This window comes from Gymnodraco acuticeps, unplaced genomic scaffold, assembly GCF_902827175.1.
Source record: "Gymnodraco acuticeps unplaced genomic scaffold, fGymAcu1.1, whole genome shotgun sequence".
Classification (NCBI taxonomy): domain Eukaryota; kingdom Metazoa; phylum Chordata; class Actinopteri; order Perciformes; family Bathydraconidae; genus Gymnodraco; species Gymnodraco acuticeps.
In genome coordinates this window covers 1,321,291-1,333,891 of record NW_022990014.1, presented here as the reverse complement: position 1 = coordinate 1,333,891, position 12,601 = coordinate 1,321,291, and the positions used below count along the sequence as shown (strand labels likewise).

At 40.9% G+C, this 12,601-nt stretch overlaps 1 protein-coding gene across 1 annotated transcript; it reads right to left on the bottom strand.

Annotated features, from left to right (window-relative positions):
* Positions 1-2,304: 2,304 nt before the first annotated feature.
* LOC117544307 (ras-related protein Rap-2a) lies at positions 2,305-12,582 on the bottom strand. Its single transcript, XM_034213238.1, has 2 exons — positions 11,548-12,582; positions 2,305-3,993 (listed from the first exon to the last, which is right to left on the bottom strand). The coding sequence occupies exons 1-2, from the start codon at positions 11,859-11,861 to the stop codon at positions 3,756-3,758; spliced, it is 552 nt and encodes a 183-aa protein (XP_034069129.1). The 5' UTR covers positions 11,862-12,582; the 3' UTR covers positions 2,305-3,755.
* Positions 12,583-12,601: the final 19 nt, after the last annotated feature.

Here is a 12,601-nt window from a genome sequence, read left to right as displayed (position 1 = left end):
CACAGCTGCAATGTCTGTGCCTCTGAGCCCCCGGTTTACAGAGCCGAGGAACAGGTAACAATGAGTCAGCGCCTATTTCATTCATACACCTACGCTCAGAGACTCAGGGGGTTGTTTTCAAGCTGATTTTATTTTTTATTTTCCAGTATTTTTGCCCATGGGAATCCAACATCTCATAATGCTATCGTTCATTGAAAGCCAGTATTGGTTCAATTGCAAGGACTTGAGGGAAATAGGAGCCAGAGGTTGCAATGTTATTTTTTAAAAGCTAAAGTAACAAAGCTGCAGCCCAACTATACAGCTGAGTCCTGCAAAGAATTTGGTGATCCATTCTCATTAAATCCTTTTCACTTGACAACAAGGACATTAAAGGAGCAGTAGGTAAGTTTGAGAAACCGGCTTGAGATACACTTTTTGTTATATTCCATGGAATGCTCTTAACATCCCGATAGCAATGAATATCTGAAGTGCTTTGACAAAAAATCCATGAAAAAATGTAATCTGTAGAAGCCGTAATACTGTAAAAAGTACAACCAATCCGTTTAGCCGGCCGGCTAAACGGATTGGATGGCCTACCTGCCTGTCAGCCAGGAAGTGGCAGATTTTCTCCGGTTGTGTATTTTCAAATTCTAGCGATCTCGAGCCCGTTTCTCAAACTTACCTATCCCTCCTTTAAAGTGGACAAGGACATTAAACCACAAAACACAAATGATGCTGCTGAAGACTAAGGGATGCCAGAAGGAGGGTGGTTCCTAATTAAACCCACTGAGACCCTTAGCAGGTGCTCAGTCCTCGGCCCTGCCTCATCAGGGTAGATAAAGCACCTCAGCAAGCAAGACATTAGAAACAGACCACACAGGCTCGCTATTCACCATCTCTGCTCTGGGGGGGGGGGGGGGGGGGGGGGGGGGGCTGGGGAGATGTTGACAAGCGTCTCAGAGGAGATGCTATCATCCCCTCGATCTATGCACTGTCCATATACCCAACAGACCAAGGGATACAAAAACTATCTCAATTAGTTGGCAGGCAAAACAAGGAGACACAATAACCAAACGCATGGAGAAGCTAGTTGTTTAAACCATCTCTTAAAACTCTTTAGTATTTCAATTCAAATGTGGGTTCCTTACTTTCTCTCAAGGATTCAATTCAAAACCATGTTACCCAAAACTAAAGGATAAAAGGCGGTGTTCAATCTTAATCTGCATTCATCAAATTAGGGGACCTTAATAGGAATTTCAGCTGTCGTAGTTTCAGAAATAAAGACGTCACTAATAATAAATCTCAAATAACTGAATTCAACAACAGTTGCATGTAAAGATCTCTAACCTTAAACTCTAAAGCTAAATGGATTATGTATTGAAAAAAACTGGGGAAGACTCATTTGAACAAAGATGCAGTTGTTTTGTTGCAAAGTCCCTTGAGCTTTTGTCAAAGTAGAGCGTTCAAAGCCTGATGGGAGCTGTAGTTGATGAATAATAACAGTTTTTATGTTATCTTTAGTAGAAGCTTTCGACAGGGTATTACCCATTGCATGAGATGCCAGAATAAAAGAGATCCAAACTAATAAAAGCACAGGTATCTTCCATTACTCTGGAGAGCACAAAGTGTGTCCGATTGTCCTTCTCTAACTCACAAGGAGAAACAACCAAGAGCCATCTTCAGTGACTCAAGTATTGACACATTGGAAGTGTGTTGCAGTTGATAAAGAAGATAGCTTTCACATGAAACAAATTGAATCTCTTCTGATCATGTTCGGCCAACAATTCAAACAGAGGCATAGTCTCATTTGTTACAAACTGTAATTCTAAACAATAATGTTAGATTCAGCGGGATTTACAATTTTCAGGGATATCTTAATTCCAGTGTCCATCGTGAATGACGTCCATTTATTTATCCGCTTGGAATCACAGTAAAAATGACTCTTGAGAACTTGGCTATAAATATGGTGTTTTAAATCGTCTTCAGTGCTGTAGCGATTTAGTTAAAGTGGTCGGAATATTTTTCAATTCAATAGGCTAGATTAAGATGTGGCTAAAGTTGTAGCTAACACCTGACTTGTCCACCACACGGCAACACGAGTACTTCCTGTTTACATCTGCAAATTAGCCATTTATGGGAAGTGTAGTTCCAAAACGTAGGGCATAAAGTTCCCTCAAATCATTGCAAGACTTGCATATTCAATGCTTTAAGTTTTTACATCGCATTTCAATGGCTGAATATAGAAGTGACCAGTACAAATTAAGAAAGAGTACAGAAGAAAAGAAGTGAAGAAGTCCTCGTCAGAGGACAAGAAAGAAACCCATGTTGTTGGAGCATGTCAGAGTGGATTCACTTCAAGTGAAGTCTCAGTCGAGTGTTGAACGCACTTTTATTGTTTAGGTGTCAAATATAACAGTGTCACCATTCAGAGAGGGAATGAAGAGTAAATGGTCACATAAAAAAATATAAAATCAACAATGAAAATGGTCACACAGGGAAAGTCTGGTTCCCGTGGCAGTACAGATGTACATTTGAGAGAGTGTCCAGATTCAGTTTGTACACGTTTGTTTTGCACATTTCCACAGTCTATATTTATCTCAAACTAGAGTCCTTTTTTTGTTTACTAGCCATGCATACAGTTGACAATTCCACATGTGTTCAGTGTCTTCACAGGAGCTGGCACTTTCAATACAAAATATTTACACTACCATTTATTATTCCTATTATCTTCTCATTCATCCTTACTATGGATTTGAACACTGACAGAAGGATCAGGATGTTAAAAACTATTGGGCACCCCAGAAGTAAAAGAAAATGTAAAGTATGACAAATGTTGGCATCTTCACTATAAATGTCATACATTCCTGAAAGAGTTTAAAGATATCGTCTGTAAATATTCAAACACTGAAAACATCAACTCTTAGTCCCCTCAGGATGAAGCTGATAGTTGTATTTCTACTCAGTAATGTGCTGTCAGTCTCCCAGAGAGAAAAATAAAACATCACACGATATGTGAAAGACTCTGCTATTGTTTGCTGTTGTATCTCAAAGTGAGAAAATAGGAAAGAGATGACTGCACCAATGTTTTAAAGAAAAATGCTGACTTCCACCATTTTCTCTCCATTCCTTTTTTAATAACAAAACAAAGAAAAGAAAATGGTTAAGCCCTGTGATGAGTAGAAAAACCTCCGAAAAACTACTGCACAAAATAAGCTGGGAGAAAATGTGTGCATACTGTAAATCAAATACTCCTTCATATTTAAAACAAGGGGATCCAAGAAATATGATTTGGATTTTTTTACCTTCAGATCAAGGTAACAAAAAATGTATTTTCCGTGATACAAATACAACCAGGAGAAGATATTGTAACTCATTTTGACAGATTGTAAAACAACCCAAGAGTAAAGATCCTAATTTGTGACTGTTTGCTGATGATTTCTCCCGACAACTTGAAAGGATAAAAACAAATCCAAACAACAGAGAGAGTAACATAAGGCGAGGGAATGTTACGTTTTTGTCATTTGACAATTTCTCTTTCTGCAAATTCCTGGAGTTCCTCTTTCAAAATATATTCATTACTCACATGTTGTCATAAATAATCATGTCACCGCCGATTTTATGCTCAGTGGAGTTAAAATCCATCGCGTTCAACAGTGAATTTTACTTTATTTTAATTGGCATGTGCATGTGTGTCTTAGTGTGTGTCTCTGCTGCGGGCAAGGTAGCTTTCTCTAAGTAGATATTTTGCCTGGGTGGTTCCTGACGGGCCCCCGGGGCTATTGTATATTGCAAGAGGAGCAGCAGGGGTCGTCCTTGTCTGGCTGGGCGGCGTAGTCCATCTGCCGAACGATCTCAGCGAACAGTTCGTCTACCATGGTTTTGCTCTTTGCCGAGGTCTCCATGAACGGGCAGCCCCACTCCTCGGCCAGGGCCTGACCTTCGCTGGACGATACCTCCCTCTCACTCTCCAGGTCCACCTTGTTCCCCACCAGAATCACAGGAACCTTCTCGTACCTGAGGACAGATAAGGACACACACATGAGAAGATGTATACAGATATATCCGCCATCAGTCTGTCTATTATCTATCACTCTTTATTACAGAAAACATTTTATGGGCCATCGTCATTGCAAGAGTACATTGTTGTGAACATGGAGTCAAAACTACCTTCTGCTTCAGAAATGGCTGATTTGTATTCATTTATAATTTAAAACTGACTGTTTCATCCAAGAAATCCACCCTATCTTATAACACCATCTAAAGCTGGGCCCAGTAGAAAACAGGAAATGGGCGGTAGAGCTCTGACCCCTGATGGTAGGAAGTGGCCATAATCCTTTGAGCTCTGAACTCTTGGACTCGTGCAGAACAACATGTCACTGGTCTACTTAGCGGACAGCAGGTAGAGACGGACGGTTAAATTAAATAGGTAACAGCACTATAATTATTAGAAGAAACGTCTCTGACGCAGTGTCACCAAGTTAATCACTACATCAGTTTTGATAAGGGGAAACATGGCGGGCCACTGAGACGGTTTACACATCAGAGGAGATAACAATGATCAAAAAGATTGGAGAAATATCAGATCATGCATATCCACATCATTTGATAAACAACAGGTTTTTATTTCTTTCATCCTTATCAGTGTGTGAGGCTGGCAAAGGACAGATTTATATCCGTCCGACACATCGTTTGAAATAGGTTTACATGTGTCTGTTCGCAACACTGAACAACATGGCTGAATCTAAGAGTCATGCACCCAAACACTCATCAACATCATCAGGGTTTTCAAATCCTGCCCCTCGCTCTATTAAATATATATGCTTCTAAATTATTTATAGAAAGAAAAACAACCTCCTACTTCAATTACTATGGTAACAGGTAGACAAGGACTTAACCAATGAAGGTGAGATGGGCAGACTGCAGAAGATTTTTCCCGAAGTGGAGCAGCCTGAGTAACTCAGAGGCCAGGGGCTGCAGGTTTCACCGTTAAATAAGCTTAAACTTTCCGAGAACAGGGAGCCGACTTTGATCTTCTCATGAATACTTCATCCAGAGTGAACTTTAATCTCGACTATCCCGTTCTGTTCCCAGGGTCGGCTTTGCAGCGCAGAGGAACTACCAGGATTTAGGAGACGATCTTAGAGCATAACCAAGTGTGTGATAGTGTTCTACGAGCTCGGAGGCAACTTGAATGATAAGCTACATCTTACTGTAGCCTCTCAACTTTAACACGCGGTGGATTGCACAAGTCTCATTCATTGCATTCCTGGTGTCAATTAAATACAAGCCAAGGCCATTATTTTCCTGAGAACTATTTCGGACCACATGTCGTTGGTGGTAGGCAGCTCTTGTATTGAAGCTAAAATATATTTTTCCACCTTCGTTGAAAAAACCTAAACATAGTTGTGGGTGAGGAGATTGAAAGGCAAACATTTGATTTGATAGCAGCACTTTTTAAGGAGGAGCCATGGGGGCTCAGCGTTTATTCAAGGTAATAGTGCCGTTTCTGTTCTGCCCCCGGATGTGGTTTTAGCTCGAACCTCCTGCTGTAAATCCCTCAGAGAGTCCTATGGAAAGCAAACTATCTTATATTATCTACCATTACATTCGGTTTCATACCCGCTCTCACTTTCCTGTCGGAGTTGTGACTCGCTTCTGAAAAAAACGTTTCAGGCTGCTTATTACCTGAGCTTTCAGTATAGAGTCATGCTGGATTCATATAACAGCAGGGCTGCAACTAAAGTAATATAATAGTTAGTAAATAGTATAATAAGTACAACTAAAACTAGTTGCCAATACATCCTCTGTCAATACATTGATTTATTTGTTTATCGTTCCAGCTATATTTAATGGTGATTAATCATTATCACATTTATTGCATCTTTTCTTTGGCATACCATCCTGTCGATTCTTCCCAAACCACAGACAGCATGTGAGCAGGTATGGATTCAAGTAAAGTCAGTCCAATAAAAGTCATATCACCCGAGTGTGCTGTAGGTTTCATTTTATTTTTAACCATAATGAAGGACTTGACTTGGTCAGGCATATGCAAGTTATGCAGCTCATTTAGGACCACACTGAGACATCTGGTACCAAAGGAGAGGGTCTATATTTAGTCATAATAGCAGAGGAGGAAACCGGCAGTCCCATGAGGTGTGAGACAGTGGCTGCCACGGATACCGATGCTCCCAGTGCCGCTACATGAAGGGTGTCAACCACACTTTGACCCAACAGTGGCTGATGCAAGAAAGCAACGCATGTCCGTAACAGAGAACAATCACAGAGCGGTTTAGACACGGGCCTAAAAAGACAAATGAATAACTGCTTGTGTTTGTGCTGCGACACAAACAGCCCAACAACATGTCATGCTTTAGCCTGCAGCTTTTAAGCTTGACGATGCCCCGCATTGGAGCTGTCTGACTTCAGACACCCTTTCGAGCTCGCCCAGACACACCTTTTCTATAATGCATGATGATGCATCAACTCACATAGGCTTTGCTGACGGACGATGGAACCCAGCGGCAAAGCGTCTCTAGATCTGGCCAACAATGTCAGGATGAAGGAGGAAACAGGCTGCGTGCTGGGCCTTCTCCCAACGGCCCTTTTGTGAAAGGGTCTTCAGTTAAGTCAGTGGAGAGGCATCGGCTGAGTCATAGAGCAGCATTACGCTCCTCTCTTCTGGCGCAGTTTCAGGGCGAATAAAGATTTCATCAGGAATACATATTTGGAAAGTCTTTGGTAAACACGCCATGGCAAGCATATATATTTTTCATGATATTTTCAGCTTATCCAAAGAACGAAAGATTAAAAGAGAAAAAAAGGAGACAATATTAGGGACTTAAAGTCCCTCCGATTTTCTCAAGGTTGTACAAACCAATTCTCGGCTTCCCTTTTACACCAAAAGCCACTAAAATGTTTTCAGATCGCTTTCCAGTAGTGGTAAGAAAGGAGAGTAATATGCTTTGAATACTTCAGTAGCTCATTCATTGATCTGAAAATTAAACATTAGAGATATTGTTCTATTTTGGCACTATTGGCCTAGTGTCAGAAAAATCTCTACGTTTTTCTTTCAAATCACTTTACAAATATACAGTACACATTTTTACTTTGTTGATTGATGTTGAACATCATGTGAAGGTTAATGTGCACACTTTGCATAGATTAGGACACGTAAAACTAAAGAGCATATGAGCTGACTGACTTTCAGGGATTTTCAGAAGGATTTCTTAAACATTCATTCATGATTTGACTTTACAAAAAATAAATATATAAACCACTTATGCCTAGAGGGATGATTGCCTGGCTGTTTTCATAATTGCTTGTTTTTTTCTATGTGATTATCCATCGGAACAGCTTAAAAGTCCATTTCAGTTTTTAATGGGCTTCTATAAGAAGAGCTCAGTGGCATTTTGTTACTAACTAGCACACACTGTGTGAGTGCAGTGACATCAGCCTTTGAGAGAAGCTCTGTGATACAGAACTAGACTTTATGGGATATATATTCAGTTTGTAGCATCAATGAGAGTCTTGTACAAGATAATATGAATAATTGTTCGAGCTGCCTTAGTCAATTGGTCTTGTATTGGTAATTGTGTACCCTCTTTTCATGTTGAATGACTTATTTCTATGAAATGAATGAGCAGATACAGTAAACAGAAAATTCCAAGTTCTTTGTGGAGAAACTCCGCTTTACAGATCTCTGGATTAAATCAACTATTTGATACATTACTTGATATATTGCTAGCACATATATACAATGGGTCACATGGATAGCTTTGTATGTTTGAAGACGCAGTTAAGCTACAGATAAATAGGCATTCAACAATTTAGCTTGACAAAACCGTAATAAAAGTCATTAGAGGAAGTGTAGGATTTTGGGGTACACTGTCTTCTAGTTCATGCTAGCATGGCAAAATGCTGACAACGACAGTGCTGACATGGTGATATTTAGGCTGGCCTAGCTAGCAAATCATTTTCACTAAACTTAAAGTACAGCTGAGAAAGATGGCAATGCTTTTCCTCTGAGCACAATGAGCACACAATCTTAGCACAATCCATCCAACAGTTGTTGGACTGTTTCCAATCCTAAAGCTATGCCACTAAAAATGTCACTCGTGTTTTGTGTTAGTTAATGTGGGATTCTATCCCTGTACTGTATATAATTTGCTCTTACTAGTGACTCCCAAGATAGATTTGAAACAACTTGTTGGATATAAAAGAAACACCTTTGTGTCCTGCTTTAAACGCAGACTTTTGAAATCAATGTCAACTTTGAAGTAATCATCAATTAACTTAATCTCAGTTATTTTGCCTAGTTCTCTCAACAGAAACAGCATAAAGGGGATATCTCTGGGAGACTGATGCTTCTACAATTATTGATCTTGATCCTTTCAACCAGTTGGCACATGAACAAGTTTGCAAGCCTTAGTAGAATGCTGACTTTACAGAAGCAGAGGTTTATAACAGTAACCTATGTCACAATCCTCTGACCATGTCACTGCTTTTTAACTGCTCTGTTAAGTCCCCATATATCCCTGGTGTATAGTTAAGTGCAGCTGAAGTGAGGAGTGATGAGGTCCCCAGTGGATACAGTCCAGTCTTGGTGTAATCATGTGCACCCTTGGCCTCTGTGCTAAAGCCACTAACAGCACAAACTGATAGATGCTGACAGGGTTCAGAGTGAGAGCGACGCACAGCCGCGCCTCTGACCTGAGAGAATGCCAAAACTGTTGTGACGGGTCACCAGTGTTATGTCAGCAATGGAGACAAACAGGCGCGAGAAGCTATGACAACAGTGTAATTTGCAGCAAAAGAATGACTGCGGAGGTTAACATAACAAATGCAATAGTTCAAAGAAATCAGAGAAAACTGTCACAAGCTGTGGTCCAAGTTCTACTGGTTCAATTTAAACCATCTCATACACAATGTTGAAGAAAAATGATAGTTCTCAACCGACAAATATATTCATCATTATTGATTCATGTAGTAATATACTTGATTTATCAATTGTTTGGTCATACATTTGTGAAAAATGCCACAAATCACAAACTTCCCAGAGCCCAGATGACATATTTAAAAGTCTTGTTTTGTCCAAAATGTATTCAAATTACGATGAAACAAGACAGAGAAGCAGCTAATTCTCCCACCTGAGGAGCTAGAACTGGAAAATTTGTTATTTAACCTTTTATTTGTTTTGTAGATCAACTTACAGTGGAACAATCTGGCTATATTCCACCCTTTAATAACCTCTTTTCTCTCATTGGTCTGTGAAATGTTGAACAGTGGGGCTTTTTCGATGTGTCCGTTCTGTTTGATGTCTTAGCCCGTCTTGTCCTCTATTGCATTTACAGATTGCCTACATATCCCACAATCCCCTTCAACAAACCCAAGAACATGCCTGGACTTGTTGCATTTCAGCATTGGGTTTTAAGATTGCAATTAATGATAAGGTATTTTTTTCAGTAAGGAAAGAAAGCATGCTATTAACCTTGAAATGTAACTTCTGAAATACATTAATGTTGGCTTACACAGTCAGTCATACAACTGTGGCGTTAAAATGCAGTGCAAATAACAAAGTGATGATTACAACACACCGATGCTACTACTAAAATAAACTACTTGTGGTACAGTACTAATCAAATTTTCAGACAAGAAAATAATTCACGTCAACTAAAAAAGGAGACAGTGTAGAGATACTGAATGTGTTGTGTTTACTCAAGTGTGTTTGCATTCTATCAGGAGTGCTGCTGTCAACAGAAGCGTCTAAGAAAATAAATATTCTGTGTGTAGTTGTGAAACGGCTGAAGCTTTACTGATCTTAAACAAAATATTTGACTGAAATGTGTTTCTTGGCTGATGCTTTTAAACCTCAAGTATATCACATAGCTTTGATATATTCTTTATAACAAATAAAGAAGTATTTGAATAATCAAAGAAAATACTTTCATTCAGAAGACAATTAAAGGAGAATAGCACAAAGGGCATTGAATTACGGACCTGACATTTCTATATCCTCTATTTCCAGCACATCTAAAGTGTTCATTGTCTACACGAAGCATAGGATTCAGAATCAAACTATGAGAAGCAGTTGTGATGTTTTTGCTACAGGAAATAATTTCTGCTGTGACATTAGAGATCAGCACCAGACTCAGTGTTAAATATGAAATCACATAACAGCCTGGCAGCATCTGCTGTGTGACCGCACACATTTACATATAAAGAAGACACACATTGACACACTCACACTCACACTCACACACACACACACACACACACAATACCTATCCTCATTCTCAACTCATATGGGGGAAACATGTTGACCTCATTCTTTCAACCAGAGCCAGATATTTATAGGACTTTTTACAAGGTGCACTTAAAAATCTACCTTGATCCAATTGTGATAAGGACTATTAGAAACTAACAAAAATAATGTTTGATGATTACCTTACAGAAAATAAACAATAAAACCGTTAATACAACTCTTAAGCCTGGACTGGCTGCACTGTCCTTACGCTGAGTCTTATCTTAATGAGCTGTATCAGTTAACAGTATGAGCTTCAAGCTGCACTGCTTTAAATATTATTGTTCTTAAGAACATCTTCTAATGGAACTGGACTCCCTAGATTGACTGCAACACATCTGCTGACACATACAATGACGGATAAACCCACGCAGTCACAGCCCACTGGTGCTGCCACCAGTGATTTAACCCGCAGCATCCATGACAAGGTCTATCAAGGCTCTCACTGGGTTATTTAACATCATGCCATATTTCCCGGTGAATGTACAGTAAACAGCACATCACATCTTCAAATTGCATTGGCCCAGAGGTTTAAAACACCAATAACACAACAGAGCAACCACACAGCCTCAACTAACCTCTTCTGTGTATCAATTAGCAGCTGACCTCATATCTGGATCATCTGTGTAACAGCGCTCAGACATTAGATGATTTCATGCTTTCCATTGTGCCGCTCTTCCTAAATAGCTTGTGCGGCTTGTTAATTAAAATCATGGCTCCTTATTCTCCGTAGAACCCCAACAGAATATCAAGCCATGCTTTCTTGAAGCTCTCTGCACTGAATCGTGGGCCTGGTGTTTCACAGGGGTTGCAGCATCTTGCTCAGTGGGTAGAAGCTTCACAGACGGCGTCTAGCGTGTTATGACTGGAGGACTGGCTGGACTTCAGAGTGCTGATGGACAGAGTGGATCAGTATTTGGTGTCCTGCTAGTTACTGTCAGATCAACTGTCGAGAAACATTGCAAAGTCTGAAGAAACACTGAGAGTTGAGGGTTCTCTTAAAGAACACATGCTATTACTTTTAAAGCTGTAGTGCAATTTGCCTTTCTACAAGCACTGTGGGTGGTTCACCAAAACAGATCAGGCATGTTGTGTTGCTCTGTAGTCTGCCCTGAAGATACACAGCATCTTCATTCAAGCAGTTCTCAGACCAGGCCTAGGCCCACCCATAACTGCAGTGACTGATCGGCCAGCCCTGTGTGTGAAGATGAAGAATAACATACAATATACACACTGAACAATCTGGACATTATTATTACTTCACCAACCTTTTCACTCTTATGATCTGATCCCTCATCGGCTTTATGTCCTGGAAGCTTTGCTGGTTTACGAGGCTGTAGACCAGAATGAATCCTTGACCGTTTTTTATGTAAAGGTCCCGCATGGAGGCGAACTGCTCGGTACCAGCGGTGTCAAGGATCTCCAGCACCGAGGGTGATGAGTCCACCTCGATCTCCTTGCGGTAAAAATCCTCTATAGTGGGGTCGTACTTTTCTATGAACGTCCCGGTAACAAACTGCACAGTGAGGGCGGATTTCCCGACCCCACCGCTGCCCAGGACCACCACTTTATACTCGCGCATCGTGGATTAAATCAAGTCGTAAGGTATCAAATCTCCGCGCGTCATTGACATGAACTCAAAATGTTCCCGCACGAATCACAGTCACCATTCGCTTCCCATTTTGAACGGGTTGTCAATAATACAGTCTTGCTCGCCGCTGCTCAGCTATGGTAGAGCACAAAGACTCGCTGCCCCGAGATGGATTTCATTGTAGAAATTCCCCCATGCAGGCCAGACACTGACAGCTACCCGGGCGTCCGAGGACTGCAATTGTCCAAAAATGTGCACAGGGAGGAAGAAATATTGCCCGCTGATCGTGCTGGTTTTCATCTGCTCAGCTCACCCCTCTCTGTGGATCAGAAAAAAACAAAGTTGCTCCATCGAGGACACTGGTAAAACGCTGGCGTAAGCCCCGTAGTGTGAACTGCAGGCGCAATGTTTCAAGCCGGAGGCCACATCAGGAACACAGAACTAAACTGTTGACACAAATAATTAAAGAACTCTTTGTTTTCTTTTTCACCATCTCTGGTATGTCTCCGCGTCTCCCTCGCTCTCCGGTGCAATCTCAGCCGCCATACTCTCGGGTGGAGACCCACGGCCGCTGCGTAACCAGCTGGTCCCCACTCGGCTCCCGTACCGAGGCAGAAAAAAAACCTCAGTGACCCTCCCTCTTCCTCAGACGGGTGTGCGGGCCGTCCAACGGGGAGCCTCCTCTCTCTGGAAACATCACTTGTTTCTGAATGGAAGCCGCTCGGAAACAG

Coding starts and splice junctions, on each gene's coding strand:
- LOC117544307 (XM_034213238.1), bottom strand. CDS start 11,861: ATGCGCGAGTATAAAGTGGTGGTCCTGGGCAGCGGTGGGGTCGGGAAA. Junction 3,994..11,547: donor CAGATCATAAGAGTGAAAAG/GTTGGTGAAGTA, acceptor ATCTGTCCTCAG/GTACGAGAAGGTTCCTGTGA.